This window comes from Phalacrocorax carbo, chromosome 8, assembly GCF_963921805.1.
Source record: "Phalacrocorax carbo chromosome 8, bPhaCar2.1, whole genome shotgun sequence".
In the NCBI taxonomy this organism is placed as follows: domain Eukaryota; kingdom Metazoa; phylum Chordata; class Aves; order Suliformes; family Phalacrocoracidae; genus Phalacrocorax; species Phalacrocorax carbo.
The window spans coordinates 7685502-7704208 of record NC_087520.1 but is presented as its reverse complement, the minus strand read 5'-3'; the positions used below and the strand labels follow the sequence as shown (position 1 = coordinate 7704208).

At 42.9% G+C, this 18707-nt stretch overlaps 1 protein-coding gene across 1 annotated transcript; it reads left to right on the top strand.

The window, feature by feature from the left end:
* The first annotated feature begins 1335 nt into the window (after positions 1-1335).
* On the top strand, positions 1336-9693 carry NMUR2 (neuromedin U receptor 2). The gene is made up of 4 exons (XM_009508260.2): positions 1336-2055; positions 6996-7080; positions 8413-8538; positions 9434-9693. Exons 1-4 carry the CDS (start codon positions 1336-1338, stop codon positions 9691-9693), a joined length of 1191 nt encoding a protein of 396 aa, XP_009506555.1.
* The last annotated feature ends 9014 nt before the right edge of the window (positions 9694-18707 follow it).

Below are 18707 nucleotides of genomic sequence, written 5' to 3'. Positions count from 1 at the left end.
GTCAAGCAGAGAAAAGAAGGTGGTTCTTCACACATAGATAGTAGACCCAAGGAGGTCCTTGCCAAAGGATGTTAGGAGTGTAAAAGGTATACATGGTTTCAAGGTGGGGGACTGGTCAGGTACTCAAAAGTGAGAACCAGTGAGAGGTACTGGGCAGACAAATTGCACATCAGGCTAACAAAATCCTCTAAAGTAGCCCTCAGCTTTTGCGCCACTTCAATTCCAAATAGCCAAACTTCTTCTGAATCTCAGATGACATCCATATACTTTGAAGTTTTGTTTTAGAGAAATTCAGTAAAGAATCAAACATTCATAGTAGCTAAATGATCTATTTTCACACAGACATGATCTTTGCAGGATACAATTTTTTGGCTTAGAAAATGTGTTTGCAGAATGGTTGTCATTCAGGAATAAATTAGAGTTTATTAAAAATCATGTAAATTTCGTCATGGAGGCAATAAATATGTCTTTGGAATAATATGGTCCCCAGAAAGATTCCCCAGACAAGGCTATCTAAGAATATGGGATCAGATTCCAGCATACCAGGAAAGTGGGAAAATATTTTTATATCAATAAGACAAGCAATTAAAATCCTGTGTTTAATTTCAGGAGAAAAAAAATTACAGTGTTTAAAAAAAGACTGAAATATTACAGTAGCCTAATTGCCATGAATTACTACAAAAACAAGTTGGCTTTGCACTGATCAAACACTGTTTCCAAGTACTTGCTGCCATAGACAAAAGAAAATAAAAATCAGCAGAGATTTGAAAAATAAAATCGTGCCAGGCTTTTTTTTTTTGTTTTGCTTTGGTTTTTTTTGCTTGTGGCTCATAACTGGATGTAGCATCAAAATAATTCTGTAAAAGCTTTTTAGACGGAGTTTTCATGGGGGTGGTGGGTGGCTTCTCTGGCTTCCCACCCTCTGACAAATACAAACATCTTGCAGCTTGTCTCACATCCTATATTTCAGATTCCCAGCTCTCTAAAGCCCACGTTTCTGATTCTGAAATGCATCTGCTACGGGAGCTGATACAAGTCGCTGGAACCTCTTTTCTTACTCTATAATCTAATGCACTTAGCGAGCCAATGAATATGTGTGAAAGGAGGGGCTTTCTGGCTAAGGGACTCCTTGCAGGGGAACAGCTGTTGTAACGGCAAAACCTTAACCGAAGCCAGACAAACGCACGCACTCACATCTCTCAGTGGCTTTGTGCATCTAGGTCTGGCAAGACAACTCCCCCGCTCTCTTCCTCTCTCTGCAAAAAGTGAGCAAGCTAGCAGAGAAACTTAAAGAAGACCAGACCTCAGTTGTGAAACATTTCAGCAGATCCAGTAATGGCCTGGATCAGTAATATCTCCTGGTTTAATCACCTTGCTCTACATGAAGAACATTTCAGGAAGTACTTAAACAGCACTGAGGATTACTTAGCTTTCCTGTGTGGGCCCAGGCGGAGCCATCTGTTCTTGCCCATGGCTTTGGTGTACACCCTGATCTTCGTTGTTGGGGTGGTAGGTAACTTCTTAGTTTGCCTGGTAATCCTCAAGCACCGGAACATGAAGACCCCAACCAATTATTATCTCTTCAGTCTCGCCATCTCAGACCTGCTAGTGCTGCTTTTTGGAATGCCGCTGGAAGTCTATGAGATGTGGAGCAACTACCCCTTCTTGTTTGGGCCTGTCGGCTGCTATCTGAAGACAGCGCTCTTTGAGACCGTGTGTTTTGCCTCCATCCTCAGCGTGACGACAGTCAGCGTGGAGAGATATATTGCCATCCTCCATCCTTTCCGTGCCAAGCTGGAGAGCACTCGCAAGCGTGCCCTGAGGACCATCGTGGTGCTCTGGGTCCTCTCTGTCCTCTTCGCCCTCCCCAACACAGGCACCCATGGCATCATGCTGCAGTATTTCCCCAATGGCACCCTGGTCCCTGGCTCTGATACCTGCACTGTAGTCATGCCCATGTGGATCTACAACTGTATTGTCCAGATTACTTCTTTTCTCTTCTATGTGCTGCCTATGGGGGTAATAAGTGTGCTATACTACCTGATGGGGCTAAGAGTAAGTCTTACTCTGATTGTGCTCAGTGTTTCCTTAGCTCATTCTTGTGTGTTTGTGTCTGTATGTGTCTTTCAAGTGAATCCACCTTCTTCTTGCCCATCTGTTTTCCCCAAAAAACCAAAAGTATTTCAAACCTCTGAAAACAGCAGATCCAACTCCTTTTTTGGTGTAATCCCATTCTGAAATTAATATAGCTATGCTGGGGAATAATTTACCCCAGTCTTTTTTAAAAAACTTACCATCACTGCTGCTCACATTTCAATGTTACTTAAACATCCAAGGCTGTATATGGATTCCAGCCTTTGTACCTTTACAGTAGGGACTAGAAGGAAATAGACCAAAAGGAAAATGTGAAAAGAATAAAAAGGAACCAGCTAGTGACTGAATCTTGTGTATTATTTGTTTTCCCTCTTCTTGTGACTGGAATTTCCATTGCATTACTTTATTTTTGTCCTTCCCTGGAAATGGTGATAATATTCAATTGTTAAAACTCACAAAGCTGTCATAAACTGAAATGCTACATTATTGCTGCAGCTAGCAAATTCAGCAATTGCTTGTTTATATAACTATGGCATAGTTTCGCTATCTATTAAGGTTACCTTAGAGCTCATATTAATTCTCTCTTCAGAAGGTGAGACGACTTTTACCAAGTATTCATTGTTTAAGTACATGGATAAACCAATCAGTATTACAGTATTATAAAACTATGTAGCACAACACAGAAATGCAGTGCTAATCATAGCAAGTCAATGATTTTTTTTCTTCTTGTCCGGTACATATATTTTGAAAATATAAATCCAGGCTCATTGCACTGAACATAAATTAAAGTTTAAAAAGTTGTCTGATCACATAGCCAGAAAGGGATGCAGTATGCTAGTAGAGACAAATGAACTTACCAAATAATGTGCAAGAAATTCAACCAAATCTCTGCTGGTGTATATGTCATTCTTTTGTGCTAGATCATATTTACTGTTATCTGAAACTACACAGAAGTAATTTTTCCTTACCCAGGAAAAGCCACAAGGATTAACTGCCAGAAATCCATATCACACAGCAGATCTTCAAAGCAATGAATGGGTTAAATTATCCCCACTGCCCAGTGGCTGTTGAGGGGTCTTTACAGAGTTTCACTGAAAATTTTGCAAAACAAGACCTGAAGGGAGGAAAAAGCGCTGAAAATATCCCTGAACTAATGAAAAGAAGTCTTGAAGACTGCCATAACTTCTATTTGTGGCAGCAGATATTCCTAATCCCCATCCCAGAAGAGAACCCAGGTACCAGATGAGGGCTGCTCACCCAGGACTTCTGCATATTCACAGATGTGTGCAGGCTGTCTTTCCTAAGGGCTGCAATGTTCATTGTTTATGCCTCAGCTTTTCTGTATATCCAACTCAGACTTCCTAATTTTAAACAAAATTCACCCTGGTTATATCCGCATAGTGCTCCAAACTGCACTAGGCAAGATAATTTAATTTTTTCAACAGAAATGATAGAAGAATGGAGTATATGTATAATTTTTTAAGAGAAGACACTTTTTATCTATTCACAGAGGATGAAATCTCTGAAGCTTCAGCAACGCTCCAGAGTCTCCTGAGTGCCATGTATTGCTCATAGACTGTAGTGGGAAAACTCAGAGTTGATCCAAATGTTGTACAACAGCTCAAATTCAGCAAAAGGCGACATAGCCTTTCCAAGTCCAGGCTTTGTGGAAAGGGCATTTCCTCACCAAAGTTTCTCCCTTAAGCTTTGCCAGTGCTCACAGAGCCTCAGGATGCAATACAGAAGGAAACGTGTGTGACATGTTAAGCAGCTGTGAGAAGGTAGCAGTCGGTTATACAGTTGCTGAGTCAATTTTTAATTTTATCCCTTGCAAAAAGAAAAAATACATTTGTCTTTTTCACTGGAAAATTTATTGCCAACACAGCTGTCAGGCTGATTACTTCATGATCAATTACCTCATGATCTACTTGGATATAAATTTAAGGCTTGATGGTTTAATACTTCAAAGTTATGGTCAACAGATAGCTCCAGCATTAGGGTAATGAAGACACTGATGATTACACTGTAGTCTCATTAGATTTGATTGTGGAAGCTTCCTGCTGCCTCTTTCATGGACTTCTCCTCACAGGTGCCTTTAGGACCAATCCCTAAATCAGACAAGCTCTTCTTTAAACCCAGTTCAGTTGTTGGGCTACTGATTGCAACCTATACCCAAAAAGCTAGGAGGAATAGGAGAGTGAGAAAATGAGAACATTGAGAAATGGTGGCTTGTAGAAGCTTATCCCTGCGACGCTGATAGAGATGGGATGGCACTGTTTGGGAAGAAGTTTGCGTTGCAGCGGGATTCAGTGTAAGGTCTCTGTCCATTTCTTTCAAACTGATCTCTAAAAGGACACAGGGATAGGTGGTTGTCACTGGCTGTCTAAAAGTCAGACTCTGTTTAACAAGGATTTTTGACAGTGAATTAAGGGATTGGAGGGTCCAGAGACTTATTTATCCCCCCTACTTCAGACACCTGTGAGGGGATCTAGATGATCATATGGGACTAGATTGACCTCACCTAGGCAGGGCGATTCTTCTGCTGAGTCCAACACTTTTCTTAATGTCACTTCCCCTCAGTAACATATTGGGCACACTGGTAATTTTTATTTCATCTGTCTTTGAATCAGACAATTTATCCTTGCCAATGCACAGCTGGTCCAGATTTTATCATCAAAATCAATTTTGCCCCCAAATGCCCAGTTGTTAAAACCAGAATAATCTGTGGACAGTGACTGCCTTTGGCTAATTTCTGCAGAGCCCAGCACACTCCTGGAAGAGTCTGTCCCCTTTCCATAGAGGTTGTTGAGCAAACCTTGTACCCATTAACACATTTGCTTTTGCAACAGGGTTAGCTCAGAGTACACCCGGGCTGCAGTTCAGCAGACAGGTAGCAACGACTTCAGCCAACTCACCAGGCAGGACTGCAAGCTTTAGCACAAGCCATGAGGTTTTTAAATATCCATTTTTGTGTCAGCTGGTGAGAAGGTTTGGTCGCCACTTGTGTCAGACAGGCCAAAGAGCTTACAGAAAACGGTTCTCCTGCTTTTGCTGAGTGGCCTCACTAGATTTGCCTGGGGATAGGTGAATTCCTAGTTTCACTCTGCCTTATGATTTCTAGTATGAAATCTTGTAGCTAATAAAGAGGTAGGGGGGAAATCCAATTTTCAGCTTCTTGCTCCAGACACTTTTAATTCTCTTGCAGTGAATAGGTAACATTCATCTCCAGGCAACCCTACCTAGCCTCATACATCCACAGTGATGTAAAAGTAACCACTACTTTGGCTGGAGCTCTCCCTCTGTTGAACCGCTGGCATGAACTCAAGTTACAACCTTTGCTATGAACTTGGGGTTTGTTTTTTTTTTTTCATTCCTCTTTGTCATAACTCATGGTTTTATTAAATTGCAGCTGCTGAGTTATTCTTACAAGTTACACTTCCATCTATTATCACTTGAGGCTTAAGAGGAACCTTATAGCATCATCAAAATGACAGCAGGAAAGTGAAAAATAAAGATACATGTGTCTCTGGTTTATTACAGCTTCACAGCACTGTAATCTCTGAGGTTTTGGAATATGCCTGGAATAGATTACAGATGAGACTAAAAACCACTGAAGGGAAACTAGGGATTTTAATCAATCTGAGCAGACGTTTATCGCTAGATGTGTTTTAAATCAGCCAAGCCTCTTCCTTAAGCAACTGTGGCTATGACTAAAAGTTATAAAGGGAATAATGTAAAACATGAGAGGCTGAATTGCACTATAATTGAATATAATTCGATTTACATGTATTTCCTTTTTATGGGTTTTATGAATAAATAGAACATTGAAAGAAGGTCTCATTTGATCGTCCTTACAGAAAAGTTTTGTTAATCAAAAATCAGGAAGCAAAGTCACAGTGTAGACGGCAAGAGAAAAATGGCACAACTAGCATGTTTTCACAAGGTTTTTACAAATCCAGATTGATTTCTATCTTTTCCCTCACTCCTTACATTCTTTCCCATGTAACTAAAAGTTTTGATTCCAGTTTCTCTCAGTTGAAAAAAAGTATCACTCCAAATCTGTTGGCTAATCAGCAGGAAGCTTGGCCCAATTATGCACTCTCCACAGACAATTTCTTTTATAATCAAAGCAATTGTCCTGTTTTTCTAGCCCTGGTCTTTTCATCAGCAAAGCACCAGTGCTTTAACCATAAGTATACTGGGGAAGCATTTGAGGGAGGATCAGATTATTATTCTTTATGTCCATTTTTCAGTAGTCTGGGGGAAACTACTGGAGAAAAAAACCCACCTTGTTGTAATTGAGTGGTATGTGGCTGAATCTGTGCATATGATGCTCACCGGCTGTCTGCAAGAGCATATATGGGTTTTGTTCATTAGATGGATTGAATATCAATTAATCCAAACACTCAGGGCATGAAATTAACTCCCTTGAATTCTACAGGAATTTTTCCAGTGATTACAGCTGTGTTTCACTGAGGCCTCTTCGGGTATTTTTTGGATCATTGGTTTGTGCTTAATTGTGGGGAACCCTTTTAGGAAAATAAACAAACAAACAGTATTTTGCTAGAAGAGAAAATAATGCCTAACAAAATGCTGTTGAAATTGAACACAAACTGTGAACCAAATATTGACTCATTGAGAAAAGACAAGTGGGGAACTGAAATACAAATTTGCTGTAAATATGCAGTCTCAGGTGCATAAACCTGCAGATTGTTTTGAACATAAGTTTCAATGTTTCCCTAGACTAAAACTTAAATTTAAATGTAGATTTTTCCAGTGAGTCCTGAGTTGCCCCAAATTTTGCCTTCTCAAACTACAGCTATAAAAATATCAACCAGACTATGTCTGGTGTGGATGTCATCTCCTGTCTAAGCTCTCCTTCGGTTTCCTTCCTTTGCCAGTTGAAAGGAGACAAATCTTTGGAAGTGGAGGAAATGGCTATGAATGTTCAAAGACCATCTAGGAAATCAGTCACCAAGATGTTGTGTAAGTAGTGAGACCTCCTGTGTTTTCTTCCCCATGGACAAGAGGGTGGCCAGGTCCTGAAGGGTGTCAAGTAAATTCACCGGATATAAGAGTTATGATATGAGTAGCTGTGATTAAAAAACAAAAAAAGGCTTATTGTTGTTTTATCTGGACTTACATGGCATGGGAGTGAAACACCATGGCTAATTATCAAAAGACTCAAAAGGCAAATTTTACTCCCCAGCACGAGAGGAAGTTGAGCAAACCTACATGGCCGAGGCCTGCATGACAACTCTCTAATATCCCTCACTCCAAACCCGGCTCTTGCAGCCCTCTAGGGAGCAACCCTCTTTTTCAGAGTGCAAATAGTGTATTTTGTACATATTTAAAGAAGGATGTACATCTGTTTCGCATCACACCACAAGCTCTGCTCATGAACAGGAAGGTCCTGCCAAGCCACATACATCACCTACTGCTGACTTAACCACTTAGACCTTCCCAAGAAAAAGTAGGACCTACGCAGCCTTGCACATTTTGTAGCATTCAGGAGAATTTGTGCTCCAACCACCCTCAAAGCACTCATGTCACTTCCTAATTTAGGTCTGTCTTTAAGGCAAAGATCACATTGCTACTGAGATGGTGTTTATGCAGGAAACATAAATCACCTTCAACATTTCCTGCAACAACATTATTCTTTTAGGCAGCTTAAGTCACCTTCTGAACTAGGAAACTCTACTTTGAAGTCAGCCTGATTTTCTGTGTCCCATGACTGTCACCACAGATGTTCATAGGACCCAAGTCTGGGATGTGTTTGCAAGAGTCCTTACTAGAGCCAGCATGGGCCAAGTTGTGCATGGAGGCAAACTCTTTTTCTTTCATGCTAAACTATACACCCAGACAGACTTATCATCAGCAGATTGCTCCTATAACCTTATCCTGCTATGTGATGTACGAATAACGTGCAGAGGAAGCTAACTCCAAGGCACAATGGAGGCACTGTGTCCCAGGTACCACAGATGAATCCAAGTGTCTCACTGGCAGTTTCTTCATTAGGCTCTGTACATGACACAACATTACCTGGCTGTTGCCTGCTCTGTTTTAAAGCCATTGTGTGCGCATGCATTGAGTTATCCAACACAGAAATCAATGGAAAGTTTGTTCTTTTAGCTGGTTACATTTTCCAGTGAGCAGTGCAGAGAGGCAGAAAGGATGGCAAAAGTTTTGAAACAATGAATAAAATTTGTATATTTAGTCTTTCATCCAGCTTTCTGAACTATCTCTGCTCTGTGCAGGCTAGTGAACCATATCCTTCCACAAGTGATTTGTTTTTCTTCTCCCCTTTCTCCATGCTAGTTGTCCTCGTGATGGTTTTTGCTATCTGCTGGGCTCCATTCCATGTAGATCGACTATTCTTCAGCTTTGTTGTGGAATGGACTGAACCTCTGGCTAACATATTCAACTTAATTCATGTGGTGTCAGGTAAAGTTTTCTTCTTCCATTTGCACAGGGACTGGGCGAAAAAAGTGATTGCATGGAAATCTTCTTGGGGCCTGGTAGACAGCGACAAGAATCATGCCTTAAAGAAAAATGGCATGCAAGTTTCTGCAGCTTTCAAGGTCTGGGCATGTTGTCCAATAGAGTTGTCTGAATACTCACAAAGAATGAAAAAAAAAAAAAAAAAGGAGGATATAATAAATCATTACCAGCTGCTTTTCCATCTTGGAAATTTTCAGAAATGAAGTCTGCTGTCATTCAGCTGCTTTTAATGAATACACAGCAGCAGACATCATCCTCCAGAGGGTATCTCAGGCAAACAGGAAACCTTACCAAATGGCAAGACAAGAGACTTACATTCTGCTCAGAACTGGGTGATCTAACCAAATGTTTATGGCCCTGCCAACCATAAAATGAAGGCTTTTTCAAAGAGGAATCTTATTTTCAGCCTGCCATGGGAAAACACTGAATGTGGCCATTAGGCAGCTCAGACAAATCCAATCTCATGCAATTGTCCTGGCGTGCTGTAAGAAATTAGCTCCCCTCGGCTGGAAGTTATCCTCTAACAGCTTTGATGGGGGCACCAGCTGTGCAAATCCTGCTGTGGGGATGAGGGCTGTGCTGGAGGCAGGTCCATACAGCTCAAGAGAGAGCTGGTTCCTGAACAGCTGGAGATAGTGAGTTGCAGTTAATACTCTCTTCCACTTTCCTTTCCCTGTGTGCTGCAGTGCCTGAGCTAGCCTTGGCAGGTAGCAGGCAGAGATGTGCTGTCACTGACTTCACCTTTGCATCCAAGCTTGGAGGAACAGTATAGATATTGAAGAGATTTTCACAAAAATTAGATATCTCTCTCTCCTTTCCCTCACTCTTGTTCTCCTAGGTGTTTTCTTCTATCTGAGCTCTGCTGTGAACCCCATCATTTACAATCTGTTGTCCCAGCGCTTCAGGATGGCTTTCCTCAGTGTGATCCCGCCTTGTTGCAAGCACTGGGCCCCTAACCATCCCAGCAGCAGGATCCCTGCCCAGAAGAGCATCTTTATGGTTGAGGACCACAATCTTGTGGACTCTGCTGAAGCCACAAGTCTACCTGGCACCCACAGAACATCTGTCAGCAGTTCGCAGCTCTCCACTGGTCTGTGACTTTCCATGTTGTGATGCAGGTGAGGAGAAAGTTAAATAAAATTACTTTAAGAAACAAAAAAAGATACCCTCATAAAAAAACTGATTTCAGCAAGAAGAGCTCACAGATGTGTCTTGTTGAATACACGAATGAGGAGACTGTAATTAGCAGGTGGTAGAGAAACACTGTATTACCCTCAAGCTAATAAGAGGGCTGGAAATCTCAGCTTACCGGCTGCAAGCTATGCCAGCAAAGAGCTGATTTACAAAAATGATACACACTCCCAATGTTGGTAGCACAGGAGGAAGACACAGCTTATCCAAGTCTTACTGAATGGCTTTTTGTGCACCAACCTAAACATCAGTTTATTTACTTTGAAATGGAGAAACTTGTTGCACAAGCCTCATCTACCCACTTCTAGTTTTAGGCAAGCTGGTCTCAATTCTCTCTCCCCAACCTTCTTGAGGTGTAGATGTTTCAAGCCTCTCTTGGCAACATGAGCAAGTATGCATGAACAAGAGCAGCTCTGAGCCCACCTAATAAACATCAGCCAACAGCAACAGCTATTTCTGGACCAGAAGATGGGAGCCAATAATTATGAAAAGCAAGCTTTTGCTTTCTGAGCTAGGTGAAGGTTTGGGTGTGGGGTGGTGATTAATGCCTTGAATCACTTTGTCAAAAAACCTACCCTTTAGTGGGTTATTTTTAACAAGTCTCAACGTTACTACCATATCTCCTCATACTATGTCTGACAGCAACTACACAGTGCTGAAATGGCATGTGCATGCCACAAATTCATCTACATTACCTGGGAAACAGCTATTGCTGGGAGCTGAGGATGTTCCTGGTGTGATTCCTTTGCCCAAAATGCAGTTAGTGGCGGGTATGTGCCTAGGGGATGTGAAATGTCTACAGTCTTTGCAGGCATATTCTGTGTATCAGACAGCTTCATTTTTGCCCATCTGCCTGAACTGATCGTGACCATGTACAAATGGACTGTGGTAGGTCCCTGCTATGCCCCATGTCCCTGCAGTTTGCAACAGCTTCTTATCGTTGCTTGAACTTTAGATGCTTATGTGTTTTCTCTGCCAGTGAAGCACTGTGGTCATACTTCAGCAGACTTCACACACACCTATACCGGGTGGTTGGCAACTGCCAGGAAACAAGCTGGAAACCATTCACAATGAATTGGGACAAACCTGCAGGACCAGAGAAGCTGATACAAAGGCAATAAAAAGAGAGTTTTCCAGTGATTTTGCATCTACTCAGTTTTTGCCACAAAGCACAATAAAAGGTCTGGGAAACTCCCATATCCGAGTCATGCAAACAGATCCTGAAGGCAGCACACTTACATCCAAGTTGATAAGTTCCTGATCGCCGCTAACTGCCAGGTCAGGGCCCTACAGAGTTTTGTAGTGGGAGGACAGAGTGAATCTGTTATGTGACAGAGAATTTTATAAACTTCTGTGTCCCAAGTTTCAAAACCTGCTTGTGTTTCAGAGAAATGCCTCCTTCGTGCGTCATGATACAGCGCTAGATTTATCCACCTCACGGGGCTCAAGCTTGGCACGTACTGCCACAGAAAATCATCTGATGTGTGTCATCAAGGGGCTGGGACTTACTTACATAGTCGGAGTACACAGTTATCGTAACGAATTAGAACACTAGTTACTGAAAGATGATATACCATATGCATAAAGGCTTATTCCAGTCTGGTCACTGGGGATCCAGATGACATTTCCCACCATAGGAGGAATTGGTTGTACTACTGCTACAATGGGGTCTTACCTTGCTTGCCCCGAAGTCTTTTTTGCCCCTCACTCTGGGACTTCTAGGCGAGACAAGACCTGGGGGGGCCGTGACAGCTGATAAGTCACCTTTTCCTGCAGCACAAGGGTAATTTTAGCCCATGTTTTCTGTCACACCCATTTTACCAGCTGCAATCTTAAGAAACAAGCCATGGAGAGGGTAACAGATACACACAGACCCTGGAGAGAAAAAGGAGAGAAAATTCCTGCTCCCTGAAGACACAGATGAAATACTTTGCCACCCCCAAGTGGACAGTTGAGTTTTATCAGTGGCATTTACATTTCTAATGAGTTTTTTATTCTCATTTTGCCCTCCACAAGATATTAAAGTGTATTTTCCCTCTGGATTTGCTGTGTCAGTCATGCCTTGCTGCCTGCGAGCTGCCCATGTCCCTCTTCTCCCACCCCATGCAGGGCACAGAGCTCTGTGCTCCCACTAATGGGCTAAGGACCACCTGGGCAGAGGCTGCACAGGCTTTCCCCCTCACCCTGTGCCTCACATGTACAGCTCCCTAACTGAGCCCAGGCACTATCCTCCTTATCCCAGCTCTATATCACTGAAAGTGTTTCTTCTCTGCTGTCCTAGATAGCCAAAGGAGTGAGGAGACAGTATAGTTTGACATACTCACATATCCACCATATGATAGGGAGATTACTCTGCCAAATTTTGTGCCTCTTTGAATGCATTTTATGCATTCAGGACCTGACATCATCTTGTGTTGGTGCACAAAGTGCCATCCATGAGTGATGCCATTCTTCTCCCTTCATGGGAGAACTGCAACCTTGCTCTGCAAATCTCAAGGTTGTTAAATGCATCTCTGACTTGCAGAAGAGTACAGACCTACAGACAAGGCTGGGATGTGAAGCTGTAGGGTGAAGATTTTGTATGATCTTAAAATAAAATGGCCAAATTTTGGTTCCCAGGGAAGACAAAGGGCTCTGTGAGGAAGGGAAATCATAGAATCATAGAATGGTTTGGGTAGGAAGGCACCTATAGACATCATCTAGCCCAACCGCCCTGCAGTGAGCAGGGGCATCTTCAACTAGATCAGGTTGCTCAGAGCCCCGTCCAACCTGGCCTTGAATGTCTTTAGGGGTGGGGCACCTACCACCTCTCTGGGCAACCTGGGCCAGGGTTTCACCACCCTCACCGTAAAAATTTGTTTCCTTATATCCAGTCTAAATCTACCCTCCTTTAGTTTAAAACCATTGCCCCTTGTCCTGTTACAACAGGCCCTGCTAAACGGATTGCCTCCATCTTTCCTGTAGTCCCCCTTTAAGTACTGAAAGGCCGCAATAAAGGTCTGCCTGCAGCCTTCTCTTCTCTGGGCTGAACAACCCCAACTCTCCCAGCCTGGCCCCACAGGAGAGGGGCTCCAGCCCTCGGATCATTTTTGTGGTCCCCTCTGGCCCCACTCCAACAGTTCCATGTCCCCCCTGGGCTGAGGGCTCCAGAGCTGGATGCAGCGCTGCAGGGGGGTCTCACCAGAGCAGAGCAGAGGGGCAGAATCCCCTCCCTCACCCTGCTGGCCATGCTGCTGGGGATGCAGCCCAGGGGACAGTTGGTCTTCTGGGCTGTGAGCGCACATTGTTAGCTCATGTCCAGCCTTTTCACTCACCAGTAACCCCAAGTCCTTCTCTGCAGGGAAGTGGTGAGGATAAAAAGTGTGCATGGATGGGGAAATTTTAGACAAGAAATAGTGAGAGACAAATGACCAGGAACTTACCTCCTGATGTGAACTAACTTTTTTTTTTTGTCACAAAAGCAGGTTTTGGCATCAGCCAAAAAAAAGTGACACTTGTAACCAAAAATTACTGTGTTTATGGCCAAACACCAAAATTAAAAATGAAAACATGTAGTCTTGCACCAAGCCAAACCTTCTGTGCAAGTGTTATCGGGGTAGACATGTCAAAATTCTTGTACATTCAGCTAAAAATAAAAGAAATGCAGTGGAAAAAAAAGTGGGCTGCTGGGGGTTGAGTGCTCTAAGTTCCCTGTGACAGCACAGCTCAATACTCCCTTGATCTTGAGGGCAGATCTCTAGAAGGTAGTCCCTGTCCACTGAAGGCTTTTCTTCCCAAAAGGTCAGTGCATGGGTTATTTATCACTATGATCTGATATTTACCTGGCTGAATTTTGGAAGCTGGATCCAAACATGAAAATACTGGGAAGATGGATAGATGTGTCATGAAAGCAAATTATATTCTTTTATACATTTATAGTGTTCATAGCCCGGTGCTGAAAAATGTTGGCAACTGGCTGAGAAAAACTCCTGTTGCAAGGAAACAGAACAACTCACTTTCCCCAAAAGTGGTCTAGTGTGATAACAATATACTTATTTGAAATCAAGTGTGACTTCCCAGACAGAACTGTCTATTGATTTATTTCTCTGCTTCTGTTTCCCCCCTGGGAAACACGCAAGTGTGTGAGCAGAAAGTGTGGAGTGCAGGGGCAATGCTCCCGCACTGTGAACAAAACATGGACAGTTTGCAATGTGTTGCAAGGAAGCACTTAAAGGAGAGAAGAATTGCCTGCATTGCCAATGAGTGATACTCAGATCTCATGCCAGGAAAAAAACATCATGACAGCAAGTGGACAATTCTGTTAAGTTTATATGAAGAGTTTTACAGCACTGCTGTGTTTTGAAGTGTTTAAACCATGGCTTATCAGTAAAACTAAACCTACACTTCAGCTGCAGAGCTGGTTATGTGTACCTGTGTGTAACATGAAAATAAATATACTAGAGTCTCTCTTCCTATGTCTGCTCCATCCTCCAGCAATCCTTGTATTTCTTGTTTCTTCCTCTGATTTCACATGAGTAGGAGAAGACGGAGATTCCCTGGATGTTCAGCCAACACCAAGTGCAGGACACTAAGGACTTCACACAAATCACAGTACTTAAAAAAAAAAAAAAAAAAACACCAAAAACAACAACAACAACAAAAAAAAAACACAAAAAACCAAAATCAGATTATTTCAGCTGGTACAGGTGCATGAAAATACTGCACTAATCCCAGCATGGTTTGTTGCATCCAAGTACTCTGCATGACTGCTTCTTCAGGGGCTCAGGTTAAAAACTGGGCAGCACAGTTGTCATAGCCAGGAGAAAGTCCCAAAGCAAAAAGCGCTTCTTCCCAGGCTGTGTAACAGCCAGGTCTGCTCTCCCTCTCTGTTTTTCTGCAGTCGTTTGCCTCATTTTCTCTCCTGTTCGTTATGACATTTGCTAGGTTTTTTCCCACTGGGGTTTCTTGTTCCACAGACTAGTAAATCTATAGCAAATTGCTGAGCTGTAGCATTTCCATATCAAATGCACAATAAAGAAGGAAAAAATGGTAATGTAAACAGAATAATAATCTGGAGTTTTTCTTTCTATAATAAAATGAGGAGGAATAACAGAAAGGATGAGAAATCAAACTATTAAGAACCCTTGCAAGGACTCAAAGATGGTTTTAGAATTTGGTCCAAACTGATGCAAAGATGGCAAATCTGTCACCAAAAGTGGAAGACTTTCTGTTACTGTCTAGACTTTGTGAAACCCTGAAAAGTTGCAGCTGTTGTTTTTAAGGCAAATTATCTTAAATCCACTTAACTTTTAAGGAAGTATTAATTTTAGGAGTATGGGAGCTGTTGGAATAATTTGTTTCCCACTAGGATAGCTAATCATAAATGGTATACTGAAGTCTTTATTGTAAAAGCCCAGAAAACTTTTTTTCATGCATCCTCAGCCTATACTACATTGTGAAGTGCAGTAAATCTCCTTCCCAGAGGAACAGGCTTTTGGTTGTTTTTTTGGCTAGAAGTGGGTTTTCCAAAAGACATTTAGACTCAGGTGTCTACAACATGAAGCACTCCATCAGAGGAAATCTGGATTCCTTTTACAGTCAAAGGAGGAAAAAAAAAAGCCGTACTAAAATCAATTTATCTGACCTATTTCAGTCATCTACCTTAGTTGTTTTACAGGTAGTTTTTGTGCATATCTTCCCTACTTGAAAAACGAAGCTGGGCGGGCAGCTAGGTACAGGTCACCTTGAAATGTTGTATGTTGTGGCAGAGCAGGTACATTTGTCGGTTGCTTTCAATTTGTTTAATTTCTTCAGAACCCAAAAGACCTCCTTAGAAACGACTCACAAGGAAAATCATGCTCCAAGTGAGAAAAACAAATGGCAAACAACTAACTCACTGCAAAACACCGGGACAGCAGCATCCTCAGGAACCCACCTACCATTTTGTTGATTGATCTGGTGCTGGTGCCTCTGGAGCACCTGGACCACGCTCTCACAAGCTGGGGAAATTCCAGCAAAGCTCTACCACTTGTAGGGTTTGCAGGCTTGCAGTTTTGCTTCCCTTACTTCTATAGGAGCTGGTGAGGGCAGGAAAGATATCTGTCCTGCCAGAGAATGTGCTAAATAGCTGCCTAAACTCAATGGAAAGGCTCCAGAAGGAAGTAGTTTCATGCTGCTGTTGACTGCAGTGCAGGAGGGCTGGGCAGCACTGAGCAACTGCAGCAAAAATCTACAAGCATAACCGTCTTGGGAAATAGAACTCCCCAGCCTTTCCATGAGGAAGGAAATAAAACACCAACACAGGAACTCAGAGGTATAGTGATTATTTAACCACCTACAGACTGGGGTTTCTGTTAGGTGGCTTGGGGCTAGGGAAATACTACACGCAAAGGGTTTTTTTTTAATGTGAACTAACTTGGTTAATACCACAAACCTCAGCTTCCCCCAGGCCCTGCACCACTGTTTCCACCAGCTGATGTTATCTGCCCCTGCAGAAAAAGAGACCACAGAGATAGCAACACGTATAAATTTGTGTATAAACAGTAACAATGACAGGACCCTCCAATGGCACTTAGACACAGCCGGGTAACAAGGAACCATTCCTCAGCTGCTTCACAATAACACTCTATCCAGGTGCTCCTAGCCTAAAGTGATGCAAATCAGTCTGTGTTCCTGCATACAACAAAGATGAAAAGGCAGTTGACATCGGTCCAGTCACACCTAGTTTGGTTACGTATCTCAGGGGCCGTGTTGCGTGGAGCTTGCTCTCTGCATAAACAGTCCCTTAGTTGGGGCTGACATGGCAACCTACCAATTCCCAGTAAACCTGCTCCATTACTCCAAGAGGCAGCAATGGCTGCCATACTTGATTCAGCCTTAGCACACTCCACTTTTTATTGTGGCTCTTGCATTGACAGCAAGGAGCACTCATATAAGGGTTAGCCTCAATCTTGTCGCTTCAGGTCTCATTTCTTCCCCTATCTCCCCTCCCACAAGAAACAGGTATATTGAAGAATCATCTCTCCACCCGGTCCCTCCCCGTCTTTTTGCCGCTAAGAAATTCCACTGAGGATTGAGTCTTTTCCCTGCAACTTTATTTGCCAGCTGGAGGATTTTCACACTGTATTTGTATTCCAGTCCCGATTTCAATTACCTGGCTAACCTTTTCAATTTTCACAGAGAGTGAGAATCAGAAAACAGCAGGTCCTTTATTACAGCTCACACTGGTGGGGAATATTTCACCCCTCCCTCCCTCCCCTATGTTTGCAGGAAAGCTCTGTCAAATTCAAACTCACTCATTGATCATAACTTGTCTATTTACTTATGCTTTGCTGACTGTTAAACATTCTGGTCCTTTCTGCAGACCTCTTTTTCCATCCTTCTTTCAACGTGAACCTGTTATTTTTTTATATATAATTTCTAAAAGCCATGGAGAAACAGTCTTAAGTCTCTACCCTGGTGCTTGACCCCAGTGAGAACTCTCACCAGGGTCAAGTAATGGAGGAGGTAAAAGCCTTTTACTTCAAGAGGGGCTATTTGCTGATTTTTGATAAGACCTGGTGGTAGACAGTCCCAGACAACTTCCTAGTGGAGGCTCAGGGCATTGGAAGTGTTCCCTCAGACTGGAAGGCAAGTTAGACACAGGTCAGGATCCCTGCTGATCCCAAATCCACTGGTCTGCCACTAAACTGTGCTGGCCACAGCTGTCACCTGAAAAACAAATAATTTTCCTCTCCTTTTTTGCCTTTCTCAGTTCTCCAAGTCATAATCATTCTGTCTCCTTCATTCTTCTGAGCTCTTGATATAACAATCATTTCCATGCCTGTGCTCTGTCTGCCCTGTCACTCAGCCATCATAAAAATGGTTTATTGGGGGGGGATTTAGTGCAATAGATCTGTTTCTTAGCAACTCCTTCCTTCTTCCTTGCTTTTCTTTTGTTATTTCCAGCTCATTATCTTTGCCCACGTTCAACTCCAAATTAACTTAATTACAGACAGATTTCATATCTCTCTATACCAGAAGGGGCACTGGTAAAACAGCCCTCCAGTCAATAGTAAATGAGGGCCTTAGCCTATGCTAAGCAGGCTCTGGGAAAGACAGCTCAGCTGTGTCTGTCCTGCTCCCTCCAGAGACCTCATATCTTCTTCCATTCCTTTGAGCTGCTTTTAAGTGAGGCATTTCATCTATCCATTTGGCAGCCTACCCAAGCTCATCACAATCATTGAGCTCCACAACAGACATCTGTATAAACTGCCATGCAAATGCTTCTTTTATACAGATGCCAAGGGCACTGAGATCTTTCTACCATATTCAGACAAGTGGAAAGTGCCTACATTCGAAGTCTATTGGAATCTGTCCTGGGTGCAAATCTGAGCTAAACATTAGCCATGCTGAGTTGAGAGAGTTGGCTGACATCATTGCAAGGCCACTCTCCATAATCTTCAAGAAGTCGTGGAGGATGGGGGATGTCCCAAAGGACTGGAGGAAGGCAAACGTTACCCCATGTACAAGACAGGCTTGAGGGAGGATCTGGGTAATTATAGGCCCATCAGCTTTATCTCTATCCCTGGGAAAGTTATGGAACGAATCCTCCTGGGGGCCATCACAAGTCAAATGAAGCATGTGATTGGGAAAAGCCAACATGGCTTCACTAAGGGCAGATCATGCTTGACAAATCTGGTGGCCTTCTATGACAAAGTGACTTGCCTGGTTGACATGGGGTGGGTGGTGGACATTGTCTACCTGGACTTCTCCAAGGCCTTTGATACGGCTCCCCACAGCCTCCTCCTGGAGAAATTAATGTGTTATGGCCTAGACAAGTGGGTGCAGTGGGTGGGGAACTGGCTGACAGGCCGCACCCAAAGGGTGGTGGTAAATAGCTCTTTTTCAAAGCGCCAACCTCTCACAAGTGGGGTCCCCCAGGGATCGATATTGGGCCCAAT